This window comes from Diospyros lotus, chromosome 7, assembly GCF_014633365.1.
Source record: "Diospyros lotus cultivar Yz01 chromosome 7, ASM1463336v1, whole genome shotgun sequence".
NCBI classification, from domain to species: domain Eukaryota; kingdom Viridiplantae; phylum Streptophyta; class Magnoliopsida; order Ericales; family Ebenaceae; genus Diospyros; species Diospyros lotus.
This window is the reverse complement of record NC_068344.1, coordinates 3,297,520-3,312,660: the sequence shown is the minus strand read 5'-3', so window position 1 is coordinate 3,312,660 and position 15,141 is coordinate 3,297,520. Positions and strand designations below refer to the sequence as shown.

The following is a 15,141-nucleotide window of genomic DNA, read 5'->3' as shown; positions in this document are numbered from 1 at the left end:
TAAAATATGAATAAATAAATAAATAAATGTGTTTTGAATTTAAAGTTTGTTTTGTTGTTTTGAGTTTTTTTTATAATTTTTTTTTATTTTCAAGAATGTATTTTTAAAAACAACAAAGAGAACGCGTTTTCACTATTTTAAAAAGTTAAAAACTAAAGTAAAGAAAACGCAACCTAAGTTTTTATATGGCCAAAATCCGTTTAAGATTTAAACCTAATAACACCTTATCACTTGATGCCCTCTGATTTGATATAAATAAAAGGGCCTCTTCTATTGGTTAATATATTTTAAAGTAAAAAAATAATAACATTTTATATCTTGAAATTAAATAACCATCATTAAATTTTTAAAAAATACCTAAAATGCAAAGTATCCTATTCTCTCTCTCCTCCTCTTTATCTAATGACATTTATTTATCTCTCTTTCCCTCATATTTCTTTGCACTCCTCCTTGTTTTCTTCACTTTTAACCAAATAATAATCAACTGATATGGGTGCATGGTTTAACTTATTTTTAAAAAATGGTAATTTTTATTATAATTTATTAAAAACAATGATATTCAATATGAATACGACGAGACAAAAGTGATGAATTCTTGTTTGACTCTCCACAAGATTATTTGTGTTATGTAGGGCAACATGTGAATAAGATATCTACTAGGGGTAAGCATTTATAATAAAATTGATTAAAATTGAACAGAACCAACAAAACAAATAAAAAAATTGAACAAATTGAAAATTGAAAAACTAAACAAATACAAAAAAAAAAAAAACCAAATTGATCAAAAAATTTTCCAAAACCAACAAAATTGAACAATCAACAAATTAAAACTAGAAGAATTATAAATTTTGAAGCTCACCTATGTGGGTCACTGGTCGAAGCAAAGAAGAAAAAAAAAACCAAATTGATTGAAAAAATTTCCAAAACAAATAAAAAAACCAAGCAAACCAACAAAATTGAACAATCAACAAATTAAAACTAGAAGAATTATAAATTTTGAAGCTCACCTATGTGGGTCACTGGTCGAAGCAAAGAGAACAAGGAATGGTGGGTTGATCATGGGTCTCTAATTGAAGCAAAGAAAAAAGAGAAATATGGGTTAGTTGAAAGTCACTAGTCAGGGAAAGGGAAAGGTGGATCAATCATGACTCGTGAGTCGCTTATAAAAGTAAAGATAAAGAGTTAGGATCGGTTGAGATAATAACTTTGATTTTTTTATTTGAGTCAACGATAGACAAGAGATGGAAACAAAGACAACGAGTGAAGACGGATGGAAGGATTGGTTCGGCCAGTTCTTTTTCTTGTTATTCCTTTTTTATGTTATTCTTCTTTCCTTATTCAATGCGATAGTGCACGTAAAAAACACCATAGTTTTGAAATTTTAATTGATTTGATTATTTTAATTTTTTTTCAACACAACAAAATGAAGCAAAATGAAATAACTAAAATTGTAAAAATTAAAACATAATCAAACTAAATCGACAATTTCAATCAATTCAATTCAATCATGTTGGTTAAATCAAAATTTTACACACTCCTAACATTCACCATACTCCACTTAAGATTCTTAGATTGAATTCAAATTATTATATTTTTTTTAAAGCGAAGAGTAATCCACATAATTTAGCTTCAGCTCGTAGATGCCAAGAGAAGTTTACTTTTGGGCCCACATCTATGGGCTCAGCAAACCCAATTCCTAAGTCGGAGCCCAGAAGAAAGCCCCATAAGCCTTATCTTAAATGCATTCATCTCCCTCTCAAACTTCCTCTGCATCTCTTCTCCTTCTTCATGAATCTCTTAAAGATTCAGAAACCCTCGTCCTTCTCTATTGGCCGATCTACGCCTCCGCATCGTCCTTCTCTCTCTCCTCCCCACCTTCACCTTCCAACTCTTCTGGCTGAACCACAGCCATGGCTCCTCTCGGCTTCGCCAACCCTTCCCTCAATTTTCAGGCCAAGGGTTTCTTCCGACGTTGAAGCGGCTCGCGTTTGGGGAGACAGAGAAGATGACGAGGAAGAAAGGAGGTGTGAAGAAGACTTGGCTCCGAGCAGCGCCGTTTATCAGAATACTCTGAGATTGGTGGAGTGCTCCATGTTCGCTGCCGTCTCCGGCTTGGCCTATTTCCTCAGCAACTCTCTTGCCATTGAGGTCTTCTTTTCAATTCGCGTTTCAAGATATGATTTGTGAACTGTGTCTGTGTGTATGATCGTTGTTCTCTTTTTTTTTTTGTATGCTTATTGTTTTGTGGGTTTTTCGAACTGGTTGGTTCCAATTTTGAGATATTAGGAGTTTGGTTGATTTAAGGGCCAAAAAGAAAAAAAAATGTCACATTTTAAGATAAGACAGTGGAGGTATCTGTAATTGATGTAGCTATGAATATCAACTTTGCTGCATTTATGCGTTCAAGAACCTAATAACAACAATTCTGCTCTTTCAAGTACATTTATGCTATTCATATTTTGTCTATTGACTCGAATGGAACTTTAGTTGTTCTATGTTGAGTAAAATTAAGTTGAATGAGCTCACTCTTGTTGCTTATATTTTCGGAGGTCACCTTGCATAGGGTTAGAGTTAGAAATCGACCAAAGCTTTGTTTGGGAGAGATTTAGTAATGGAATGGAGTGTAAAATATTTTTTCCTCGTTTGGGAGGGTAGGGGGTGTAAAGTAGTGGAAAATGTTTCTTCTCGTTTGAGAGTGCAATGGAATTGGATGAATGGATATTAAACAACAAATGGTCATTGTACCCTTTTAATTAAAAGATAAGAGTGTGATTAACTCATGGGCAAATTTGAACTTTTAAAAAACTATAGGTTAATGTTGTCAAAACACAAAAGTAAGTTTTTCATTCATGTTCATTTCATCCATTCTCCCCCAATTTATGGGAGACAAGAAGTAGGACTTTGGATGGAAATGGATTGAATTGCTATTGTTTATCCCAAATGATAAGAATGCTTGCATGTCATTTCTATTCCACCCCCCTCTCCAAATTGCACCACAAGAGAAAGATTTTTCCTTGCATTACTTGGGACACCATTTCTTTGTTTTTCTCTTCTTTTTTTTTGTTTTTTTGTTTTTTTTTTTTTTTTTGGGGGGGTGGGGGGGGTGGGGGAGGTGTGAGTATAGAGTTTGGGAAAATGTATGCATTCTCCCTCAACTAAGGAGTTGAAATTCCAACCTTCAATCCATTATTGCACATAATTGTCAAACGTGCGAGGACTCTGTGCACCTCATCACCTCTGAGGCGTAGCGCCATGCTAGGCGCACGAGGTGCGCACTTTGTGCAAGGCGCATGAGGCGCATTCCTTGTATATTTAAGTGTGTTAAAACTCTATTTCTTGCCCATTTGTCATCTTAGATTTTATTTCTTGTTGATTTGATTGCATATTCTTGTGTATCGGCAAGAGGCAAACCTAATAGTGTAAGATGGAGGTTTTCCAGGTCTCCCACTTGCCGAGATCCTTAGTAGTGATGTTCACTTGCTAGAGAACTGCTAATGTCTGTGTTCTCCTTTATTTTTGTTTCTTTCTTCTAGTTTCTTTTGCAATTTAGAAGAAACTAATTCTATGCTATAATTGTTTTTCGCTGTGTTCTACTCTAATTTTTTTTTCTTTCTTCTAATTTATGTTGCGATTTAGAAGAAACTAATTGTTAAGAAACAAATGTTTTCATTGCGTGATCTACTTATTTTTTTCTCTCTCTTTTAATTTCTTCTACAATTTAAAAGAAACTAATTGTTTTTCTGTTACTTTTGTGTTGTGTGTTCTGTTGTAATTTTTTTTGTTTCTTCTAATTGCAAAAGAAATTAGAAGAAACTAATTGTTTTCCTATAATTTTTTTTTTGTGTGTTTTGCTATTATTTTTTCTTTCCTCTAAATCTCTTTTGCAGTTAGAAGAAACTAATTGTTTTATGATTTTATGTTTTTTTCTTTTCATTTATGATAAACCTCCTTATACATATTGAAAAGAATAGTGTATAAGCATTTTGTAAGCATTTTGAATAAATGTGCGCCTCATTTGCCCTAGGCTCGTGCTTCACCTCGCACCTTGCACCTAGGCCCCAAGCACTAATTTGCGCCTCTGTGAGCCTTGCGCTTTTGACAACTTGTTATTGCATTATTTTAAGTGAAAATTTGGTATATACAGCAAAGGTGCATGGTATGAAAGATAATAGTTTACATTGTATTATTGCTCCTTTGTAATTGGAAAGTCACAGGTTTGAGTTGTATAAATAACCTATTTACAAAAAATAGAAAAAAAAAAAAAAAACAACGATAAGGATACATACAAATATGACTTTCCCTCAACTCTTGTGAAGCAAGGAGTCTCATGCATTGTTAATGCCCCTTTACTACTTAATCAACAAAGTTGTTTTCCCCCCTCTTGGGAGAGAGTTGTTTTGTAGGAGAGTAGGATGGTGAATGGATTGGTTTGGGTTTTAGGCTGGGCGACCCCGGGGGGGGAGGACATGGGGACGGCAGCACATGCCTTCCCCGGCTGCCCTTGGCTTTGTCCATGCTCTTGAAGAAGTTCAGTTATCCTCCCCTGCTACAGTGCTGCAGCTGTTATATGTATTTGCAATTTTCCTCACGTGGTGTTGCATTTAGGAGCCCATTGACCAATGTCATCAGCCATAAAGAATGAAGAGTCAGCAGAATGTTCTTTAATCAAATTATCAAGAAAGTGCTTTTGAAATGCTTATCTGATTGTTATTAATCTATCAACATAAGGACAAAAGTCACAACATAACCACATGGTTATAAGCTCAACTGTATTTCTTGATATAAAATCCACTTTTGTTATACATCAATAAAATACATAGAATTAAAGCAGGTTGGCTAAAATGGAGAAATGCATCGGGCGTGTTATGTGATGGTAAAATTCCATTAAAACTGAAAGAAAAATTCTATAGGACAGCTATAAAACCATTTTTGTTGTACGGCTTAAAATGTTGGACAGTCAAATACCAGTATGAGCAAAAGACGAGCGTAGCGGAGATGAGAATGTTAAGATGGATGTGCGGCCATACAAGAAAATATAAAATTAGAAATGAAGTTATTCGTAATAAGGTAGGAGTAGTGCCAATAGAGGAGAAGATGAGAGAGACTAGACTAAGATGGTTTGGTCATGTGAAAAGGAGACCAAGAGACGCTCTTATGAGGAGAGTTGATGAAATGAAACAATTAGTCAAAAAAAGAAGTAGAGGCAGACCTAAGAAGATTTTGAGAGAGATATTAAAGTTTGATATGAAATGTATGGACCTCAATGAAGATATGACAAAAGATAGAAATACATAGAAGTCTAGAATTCATGTAGCCGACCCCACATAGTGGGATAAAGGCTGGATATGTTGTTGTTTAGTTTAACTGCCAATTAATTGATCAAAGTCAAAAAGCAATATATTTTCAGGATGAGCTTGGGTAACAATGTGGAGAAGACAGAAAATATGAGATTATATGATTGAGGATATCTGATTAACTAAAGGGAATCTAAGATAATTGATCTAAAAAAAGTTTAACTTTAAGGCTTCACAGGAAAATACGTTATTATCAGTTTTGTACAATGAAGGGTAGAGATTGAAATGTTGATGGGGAGCTATCTGATACAAGTTTATGGAAAGACAAGGATAAGGATCAAGGCTATAGTTAGTGTGAAAGAAACTAGAATGTTGGATAAAAACATGATGGCTTGTGATTTAATCATGGGATTTGCTACTTTGTTCAAAAAGATAGCTGAACTAAGAATTAACTACATGATTCCAATTTGTTGGTATTTAGAAGCATGTGAAGTTCTAGGAGTTGTTTGTTTTATCTTACTATGGTATCTACACTGACATATCATTATGATATGGGTTGTGATATCAGCTACATTCTCATATACCAAAATATTAGTTCTAGTAGTTAACTAGTTATGTGGATCTACAAACTTGTTAATCTTGGTAAACTGCTTTGTTCTTTCTTTAATAGGATTCCAAGTGATTGTTTATGTTCTTTTGCTTCATGGAGCATCAATTGGAACTAGTATTTTGCCATATGAGCTCTCTGATATGCTCTGCCACTTGCCATCAAATTATTATTGTATTTTACACTTCCAATAACTGAATCAGAGTTGAATAACTAGGGGCTTGATTTTCTGCAGAATTACTTTGGCTGTTTCTTTGCATTGCCAATAGTAATCTCCTCTATGAGATGGGGTATAGCAGCTGGCAGAAAAACTATGGTTTGCAACTATCGATGCCAACTTCAGAATACTAGCAATTTTGAGGTTTCAAGTGCAACTTCTTAAGAGTTGTATTGATTTTTTTATCTTGACAGGTGGCCACTGCTATGCTACTACTTGTTTTGTCTGGTCCAGTAAAAGCACTGACCTACTTGGTGAGCCTGCAGCTGTCTCAATGGTCACCGGCCTGCTTTGGGGCCTGTTTTATTGGTTAATATGTGTTCTCTACTGGATATTTATATGCAACATAGTTTGTTTTTGGTCTTGGAAGTTGTGCATGAATGATGTATGTATCCAATGATGTCACAACTGGTTAGCATCTTGGAGATCCAAGTCTGTTCTCCCCTGCTTGTTCAAATGTGCCAGTTTCTTGTCCTCTTTTTCCCCCCTCTTTTCTCTTTTTGGGTCTGTCTTTATTCAATAGAGGATTAATTCACAGCCTTCATTTGTAGAAATTTATTCTTCCCAAATCCATGAAATAGGCTCCATTTTACAGGATTTTGGTCTTAGAATATGTTTTATACGTTGCTTATGCACTAGTGTTATTGGTTTAGGCATTCAGTCTGTGGTTTAGTCAAAAGATTCCAGAGTATATGTTACAATATAAATGAGTTAATTCTATAGTAGATTTTACAATACGTCTCTTTAAGGCTATGTAGCCAAAGTGTGAACCAACTCCTTTCTAAAACAGCATTTATTGGTTTCCATGCTATAAAATGAAGTGGTTCTGATATTCCTGGGTTAGGGAGATTGCTGCTAATGTGGGATCTCTTTGTTTTCCAGCTCATGCATGGTTTAGTTGGTTTCACCATGGGCATGTTGTGGAGGTACGTGTTCTTATTTGTTTCAAGTGTATGAGTTGTGTCTATTATGTCTTTGGTTGGTGTACACACACACTAACTAATTTTCTAGACCTCTTAGTACTATAGTGTCATTCCCAATTTATCCTTGAGCAATTAACACGGCATTCTAGATCTTCCTACTTGTTCATTAGTCATAATAATATACTTTTTTTTAGTGATTCTTGAAGTCATTGGAAGTTCAAGAACTAGACGAATATATGAATAGAGATATCCCACTTCAACTTTGTATTTTAGCAATATTAGTACTTAAGTTGTTGGATGAATGAGGATATTATGTTGCTGTCTTAGTAATATCTGAACCAAATAGATTCAGCATGTTAGGTACATCCATTGCTCTTATTTTACCCATCGAATAAGCCTACTTACATAATTTTCACATTTTTATGAGCTTTTTCAACTACATTTCATTTTTCCTCTGGATTATGTATATTAGTTTTTCGTTCAATGATTAAGATTTTTGTGGTAATGGCATGGTGGTTTGTCTTGCATCTTCTCAGGTCAAGGGCAAATTGGGGTCTTTCAGTCTTCTTGTGCGCATGTGTTGAGTTCGCTCTCCTGCCTTTTGGATTCATTCCACTCATTTAAACTGGTTTTTTCACTGTTTACAAGTGGGATTCAAATGAGTGGCATCTTCTTGATTTGCAGGTTCGAGCTTTAGGTGCCGTGGGGTATGTTCTGATATCATCCTTCTTAATAAGAGAAAACATACTTGCTTTGGTAACTGATTAGTCTGATTTATCCTTCGCTCTTGACCTTTTGTTCAAGTCCTTGTTGGTTTATCATAGAGTTCCTTCTTTGTGTGTAGATCACCGTAAATATCCATGCTTCTCTTACATATATAATTACTGGCGTTGGCATTAACACAATTCCATCGATGAACTTGATATACACGATCTTTGGCACCCTGGTACGTTAAAGACTCGTTCGTCTTTTGTTGTCCATTCTCTTGTTCTGCGAGAAACCTAATTTGTTTCCCTTCTTTTCTGATTCGCACCGACAGGTTATGCTCAATTGTGGTTTCTTTGTGTTCCTGCTGCACATTTTGTACGCCGTGTTCTTTACCAGACTCGGGATGAAGGCTTCATTGACTCTACCCAGATGGCTGGAGAAGGCCATATAGTGCAGTGCCCTGAACAGTTGCAGTTTCTGTATGGAGGGTTGGGTTTGTGGCTTCGCTATTGTCATGGGCTGCTCAACCGTCATATTGATCATGTCTCTCTGGCCTTTCCATTTATCAATTTCATGACCATTTGGCCGCCAGTCCACGGTCGACACCATCTTTGATTCGGAGCAATTCGTAGCCTAGATGGCTTCCGTCATATTCATGACACATTGATGTGTACCATTCTTTTTCTTGTTCACTTCGATCATAAAGGTCGTGTCAAAGCGTATCCAAATGTGTAATTAAGTTGTTTTTGAACGGGACTGACTTAATGAGCAGAACGATAACATATCAAATTTTAAATCTCTTTACACGGAGTCAAATGCTCATAAATTTTAACTTACCAAATATTTAAATTTTTTTATATGCAGGTCAGAAGGAAGTTGCAAGCAATTGCAAGACTAATCATAACATGTGTGAGCCTCAATTTTACTAAAGGGGTATTGAAGATTAGACATTACACAACCAACAAATGATATTCGTCCTGTTTGTTGCAGCTTAATTAAAGAAATTATAGATTCTAATTTCTTATATTATAATTTCTAAAATTTAGAATAAATTGTGAATTTATTTGCTGTAACTTTTTAGAAGTTATAGTTAAGTAATTATGGTGTTTGATATCATATGTTATAAAATAACTTATTTTTGTATAATTGTCTATAATACTCTTAGTAGTTATAAAATGATAATTTAAAAATTAATTAGTGTATATGTATAAGTTTCAAGTGTTATAAACAAATTAATTAAAGTATAGAGAGAGAGAAAGATGGTGAGAGAGAGGAAGAGATCTAAAAATAGAGATGGTGGTGGAGAAGAAAAACCTATAATTGCATAGATAAGTGGGTAATTCTTTGTTAAAAATAAGAGCAAAATTGTCATAAAAATGTAATCATTTAAGCAGAAGTTGTAAAAACTAGGGTACCCGTTTTGAAAAAGCCAGTTTCTACCCCTTTTAAAAGCTAGTAGAAGCTATAAGTTAAAATTCTAAAAGCTAAAACAAACACTACATCTCAACTTTTTTAAAGCTAGAAGCTAAAAATTATAACTTTTAAACTGCAACAAACAAGCCCATTATGTTCATTATTTGGCATTAATTGTGTTCATCATTTGGCAACAATTTGCCCAATGTGAATGCAATTGGAAATCCAACACACAGCCGAAGAGAATCAGAAAACAAACAACCCAAGCAACAAAGAGACTACTTCTGTGCGCTGGCCTCCCAATAAAATAAAAGGAAAAGAAATTAAGAAAAAAGCAATACAAGAGTTTAATACCCTAAACCTAAAAATAGAATTGGTATTTAATCTTGGAAGAAGATGATTTCAGCTTGGGCAGAGGCCCGCCGAAACCTCAACAGCTCAACCAACGTGTTAAATTTTCCGTCTGTGGCATTCACACTAGGTACAATGTTCATTGTCTCAAGCACTGGTGAACTTTCAAGTAAAAACTTGATGAACTCCATCTCATGTGGAACTCCAGACATATCTGTGATCTTCACAGTCTTAAGTAGTCTGAATTTGTGATCACATGGGCTTTCTTCCTCCCAAAAACCCAAGTCTGGAGGTTCTAGAGCAACTGATAAATTTGAGGAGTCCTATGTTGAACAAATAGGGTGTATGTAAATATTGCAGAAAACATAAAAGTAGAAACATTTCAAAACACAAAACATATATCTTTAATAAGCTTTTAGAGTTACTGACCGAGATTTGAAGTTCTTGTAGACAAGGGGAGTTCATAATCAGACGAAGAATGACCAGTATCTCTTTCATGTCATCGAAACTCACTTGATACAGTTCAATGATCTTTAGGTGGTGATATGTAATTGGAAGTTTTCCCAGATCATTACCTATACTCAAATACTTCAAGCAAGCCTTGATGTAAGAAAGATCAGAGGGAGAAACTGATTTCCCAATATCCTAACCAAACAAACACAAATAAATGCAGTAACATCTTACCTTGGTGAAGTAGATATGCCCGGTGAGTCTCTCAAGCTGTGGTACACCACCAAGGAACTTGTCAAAATTGCAACTTGAACTTTGCTCAAAAAGCTCCCCAATATCATCAGTCATGTACATGGCAACAGATATGGCAAGTAAAAGTGGGGTATTTTCAAGACATATGTCTTTGAATTCACCTTCCAAAGATAAGTATTTCAGATTTGGAGCATGGATGGAGAGAACTAAACTATCGAAGTAGGACAGTGTTAGACTCTCCAAAAGAGGGCAACTTGATATAAGACTTTCGAGGACGTCAGGGGCAACCAGAACTTGTTGAAGATTCAGGTACTTCAAGCATGGGAATCCTTTGAAACTTGGAGGAGGGTCCAATTCACATCGAATAAGATCCAGACGAGTCAGTTTCCGGAAAGAGAAAAGACATGAAGGAGCCCTAAACCACTCACCATCTCCTAATTCAAGAACCAATTCTTTAACATCCTTTCTCGATAGAAAAAGTAACCATTGATCTATATCGGGAGAACATTGCAAGTATGTACTGGACAAACTGAACTTGTGAATTGGTCCATCATGAAGGAAAAGAAATCGGGTGATAAATTTCACAAGATTGTCCTCAACATACCCTTTGTCATTAGAAACGACCACACACTTGTCATCAAATTCAACTTCAGTAATGTTAGCCCATTTATACCTCCATCTACTTGATAAAATGCTTGTTCTCACCGCATCCCTCACTGGAAGCTTTGTTAGGATGGTTTCTATAATACTTTGAGGCAGATCACTAATGAAATCTTGCCCCAAAACACTGTCCATTGGTAGTTTTCAGCTGATTTTCCTAAAGATAGAAAAACATAAAAAGAGACAAATAAAAAAGAACCCCCCTTGAATAAGCTCATGGCCTTTCCATTGCCATAACAACAACTGAAAATTGCAGCAAGTCTACGCATTACCTATCCTAAACATCTGTTATGTTACGGAGAAAGATTATGGATAATAGAAAATACTACTCCGCTAGAAGGAATTTCAGACAGCCAAAAGGAAAAAGAGAGAAGAAAACCCTCAATCCCACTGAAACCTAACAGGAAAACCCCTCCTTGTTCTAGTGAGTTTTTCAATGTTACATAGAATAACATAAATAAGACATACCAGTTGATTATAATTAAAGTTTGAAGCAAAACCCTTGTTTGGAAGCAGAGAAAAATTCAGGTATCGCAAAAGAAAGAAATAAAAGAAACCCTTAATTCTACTGAACCTAACACAAAAATTTCTCATAGGTTTATATAACCACATTTGCATCGTTCGATCAGCATAAATAGCACGTAATAACGTAAACAAATCTGTCCCTTCACGCAATTTCCATCAACAAACAAAAATAGGGCAAGCACAAAATTCCCTGTTTCATTCAACGAACGCCGATCAAACAACACAAAACCAAAATTGCAGTCCACTCTGGAACCCCGATCAAAGACAAGCAGAGGAATCAAATTATAAGCAAACCAAATTTACAGACCCAGAATCAGAGGAACACAGAAATTCAAACCTGAAAGATGAAGAGAAACCCACCTCCTCCGATGGAGTCGCTTCGCGTTCCCCTGCTGCAAATTCTCTCTCTCCCCTTCGTCGGACGCAAGAGAGAGAGAGGGGCACTGACAATGTCAGTTAATGAGCACAAATTACGCTTCCAAATTCCAATCCAGAGGTTTCCGATTGTAGTGATAATACTTCCATCTATGGCTCTATCGACAGGCAGCGAACGAGGAGTTGAAGTTGCAGTATTCTGGGTTTAGGCTTTTGTTCAAAATCACAGATGGATCCAACCTGATCGCCATGATTTCTGTGTGCTTTACTTCAAAATCTAATCTTGGCTGCCCTTTTTAGTGCGACAGTCACAATCTTGTATTCTTGTACGAGCTTTATTTCTGCAAATTGGTTCAATTAACACCATGTTTGGGCTGAATGAATTTCAAACCCTGGAATTCATTTCAAAAGTATTTAATAAATTATTATATTTTAGTCTTAAATTTAATTTAATCATTATATTTTAAACATCATCAATTAAATTCTTGTAATTTTAAACTTGGGGCAACATTGTTAGCATATTTTAAAAATATTAAATAAATTATTATATTTTTATACTTTATGCAAAGCATTAGCATCAGCCTACAACCATGAATCAACACTCGCTCTCAAGAGACAAGAGCTCTACCATACTTATAAGCTCAATGGTTGCTCTCTGGGCAATCGATGTGGGATTGAGAATCGGTGTTACAGCACCACCGCCACAACCTCCCCCTAAGTATGGTGGCGGTCTTGGGCGCAGATCATCTCAGGGGTGATAGAGAGTGGTTCGGCCAAGATCTAGAATTTCTTACAGACGACGCCAAATGTTGATGCAAAGCATCAGTATTAGCCTATAGTCACGGATCAGAGCTCGCCCTCAAAAGACAAGAGCTCCACCGCACTTATAAGCTCAGTGATTGTCCACTAAGTAACCGATGTGGGATTGAAAACCGATACTACAGCACCATCGCCACAGCCTCCCAACACTTAAATCGCTCTAATCAATTACGATAGATGTCATATTAATGTTGTCGAACGCCATTTTAATTTTATTAATATCAATTTTGTTCTTAATAAAAATAATTTTAAATAATTATACAAATCAAACCCTAAATTCATATTTAGAAAACATTGATTTAAAATTTGTCTTTCTAGGCTTTTGCCAACACTTTCAAGGAGATTTTGTTAATAATTAATTTTTTAATATTTTTTACCAAATACGTTACAAACCTTTCATAAATTTACTTTTTAAAAACATCCACGACCTTTAACTTACGAAACCAACGTATTCTTATCTTTCTGCCTTAAGATATAGGCTAGAAGAAGATCTCATTGTAAATTTTACATATAATTAATTTATAAATACAATTTCATGTTCGGCATAATAATTTAAAATATAAAATTTAATTAAATTTCATAAATTTATATAATTGAAGTTTCATTTAGCAAATAAACTAGTGTCTACCCTCGTGGGGATGCAAAGATTATTATATTGTAAGATTTGTTTTCTTATATAGTATTTGCTAATCAAGATATAAATTGAAAAAAAATGAAATATAAAAAGTATTACAAACAAAAGTGATTTTTATTGTATTTATTAAATTTATCTGACATTTAAAAAAGAAGTCACGTGACTTTTTATTTGAGATTTTTCAGATAAATTTATTTCTCATCCCCCAGATAAATTTATCTTGGATTTTACAGACAAGAAAAAATAATACATATGTCATCTAGTGTATTTCAAAAACTTTAATAAACAATTTGATAAAATATTAAAATGTTTGTAATGCCCCGTTTTCCCACAACGTGCATTACCTCGAGATTTCGGGAATATATATATATTTTTTTCAACATCAAACACACAACATAAATCTCTCGATACATATACCTTCATCATAATCATTTTCCGTCAATCCCGATCGTACCTTCTTAGCATATCAAAATTTAATAATAAATAAACTAAGACAGGTATTAACAATCATATCAGCGGAAGCAAGATCGAAACCTCAATGATATATAACCGACAATTCCTTTATAATAACCAAATCGATGTTTCACATGAAAATATCAAAATATAACCTCTAAACATCGTAATCATAGACAAAACCTACGAAAACTAAACATAACAGCTACATCTCGATGACATTCTTTCCCTTGGCGCCACTGCTTTCACTTGGAACGTTTGAATATTCCAGGGATATAGTCCAAAATAGACGCTGAATCATCTAAGTGGGAGTTCAAAAACGTTTTCATGCAGATATGAAAATCATATACAAAATCGATAAATCCCGACATACACCAGCCTAAGAGAATCCCACATAGCACTTAACCCTAATCGGGGAAAATGCAATTTCTTTAAAGGCGACACGACCACTTCGGCCCATTGGCAAAACAATCCTGCTTAAGAGGGATAATCTTGACATATGAACCCGGGAATCACCCCATTGTCATTTTTAGGCTTTACACTCCAATTCAAAAGCATTCCAAAACCCAACGCAACCCTAGCCCCAAAAGTGTCACATCAGCACTATCTTCGGAATCGACATCACCTCGGCATTAATGCTATTGCTCAAAGGAACCTGGGGTGGTGTCCACTCGCAGCCCCGCCACTTGAGCCAACAACCGGGGTGGTGTCTACTCTCAGCCCCGCCACTTGGGTCCCGTAGGGTGAAGTCCATCTCAACCCCGTCCAAAGTGGGTCACCTAGCATTAATCCTAAGTACGCATCCCGAGTGCTGTCACTCTAGGCTACGTCACAGGTTACCAACCCACGTCCCACATGAACGACACAAAACAAGCCAATGTCGAAAATCATAACATGCATAGCTTAAAATCAACATTTCGATGTATGCAATTTACCGTACGAAATTTAATACATGTGTAAATAACCGTTTGAACAATCCATCACAATAAACCAAGCCATAGGGATGAACACTCACAATAAACCATTCATGTCACTTAAAGTCTTTTCGGGTACAACCACTCACCTTGCAACTCAACTTTTTCTTGAGGAGCGCGAGTCGCCTCGATTTGCGTGCCTGCCTCGATTTGGGTGCCTGACCCCGATTCTCATGCCCGACGCTCTTATAGTTCAACCTCGAGCTTCAACGATACCCTAGACATCACGTTTGTTCAAAACCATATCAATATCTATTTTTTCCAATTTTTCCATAATTTCTTCCTATTTCCTCTATATTTTTCCTCAAAAATTCTAATAAATGCCTACTCAAGATTTTTCCTCGATTTTTCTTCACAACAATTCATAAATAAATATTTCCCAACTCCTAGAATTTTCTGAAAATTTTCCAATATCTCCTCATATTTTTCATAAGCCTTATTTACCTTGAAAATTACAAAATGACCATTTTCTCCAACATTTTTCAA

At 35.3% G+C, this 15,141-nt stretch overlaps 2 protein-coding genes across 7 annotated transcripts; one reads left to right on the top strand and one right to left on the bottom strand.

The window, feature by feature from the left end:
* Window positions 1-1,743: 1,743 nt before the first annotated feature.
* On the top strand, window positions 1,744-8,548 carry LOC127806823 (uncharacterized). Of its 4 annotated transcripts, none has more exons than XR_008024508.1 (8): window positions 1,744-2,148; window positions 6,137-6,217; window positions 6,313-6,372; window positions 7,001-7,044; window positions 7,578-7,620; window positions 7,726-7,748; window positions 7,886-7,987; window positions 8,081-8,127. XR_008024508.1 is itself a non-coding variant. In XM_052344351.1 (8 exons), exons 1-8 carry the CDS (start codon window positions 1,789-1,791, stop codon window positions 8,198-8,200), a joined length of 882 nt encoding a protein of 293 aa, XP_052200311.1. In that variant the 5' UTR covers window positions 1,746-1,788; the 3' UTR covers window positions 8,201-8,548. The 4 variants fall into 4 exon arrangements, 3 of the variants coding, with proteins under 3 accessions (XP_052200312.1, XP_052200313.1, XP_052200311.1); XM_052344351.1 differs by having other exon boundaries at window positions 1,746-2,148; window positions 7,726-7,797; window positions 8,081-8,548; XM_052344352.1 differs by lacking the exon at window positions 7,001-7,044 and having other exon boundaries at window positions 1,745-2,148; window positions 8,081-8,548.
* Window positions 8,549-9,281: 733 nt separating this feature from the next.
* Window positions 9,282-12,132, bottom strand: LOC127806961 (F-box/FBD/LRR-repeat protein At1g13570). 3 transcript variants are annotated; one of them, XM_052344590.1, is made up of 4 exons: window positions 11,738-12,132; window positions 10,198-11,032; window positions 9,943-10,101; window positions 9,282-9,836 (listed from the first exon to the last, which is right to left on the bottom strand). In XM_052344590.1, the coding sequence occupies exons 2-4, from the start codon at window positions 11,008-11,010 to the stop codon at window positions 9,543-9,545; spliced, it is 1,266 nt and encodes a 421-aa protein (XP_052200550.1). In that variant the 5' UTR covers window positions 11,011-11,032; window positions 11,738-12,132; the 3' UTR covers window positions 9,282-9,542. The 3 variants fall into 3 exon arrangements, with proteins under 3 accessions (XP_052200550.1, XP_052200548.1, XP_052200547.1); XM_052344588.1 differs by having other exon boundaries at window positions 11,761-12,132; XM_052344587.1 differs by having other exon boundaries at window positions 10,198-12,132.
* Between the last annotated feature and the right edge of the window lie 3,009 nt (window positions 12,133-15,141).

Excerpts from the sequence above, each read along its gene's own strand:
- LOC127806823 (XM_052344351.1), top strand. The coding sequence starts at position 1,789 with ATGAATCTCTTAAAGATTCAGAAACCCTCGTCCTTCTCTATTGGCCGA. Across the intron at positions 2,149-6,136 it reads GCAACTCTCTTGCCATTGAG|AATTACTTTGGCTGTTTCTT; the intron begins GTCTTCTTTTCA and ends GATTTTCTGCAG. Across the intron at positions 7,045-7,577 it reads ACCATGGGCATGTTGTGGAG|GTCAAGGGCAAATTGGGGTC; the intron begins GTACGTGTTCTT and ends GCATCTTCTCAG.
- LOC127806961 (XM_052344587.1), bottom strand. The coding sequence starts at position 11,010 with ATGGACAGTGTTTTGGGGCAAGATTTCATTAGTGATCTGCCTCAAAGT. Across the intron at positions 10,102-10,197 it reads GGCATATCTACTTCACCAAG|TATTTGAGTATAGGTAATGA; the intron begins GTAAGATGTTAC and ends GCTTGCTTGAAG. Across the intron at positions 9,837-9,942 it reads TACAAGAACTTCAAATCTCG|GACTCCTCAAATTTATCAGT; the intron begins GTCAGTAACTCT and ends TGTTCAACATAG.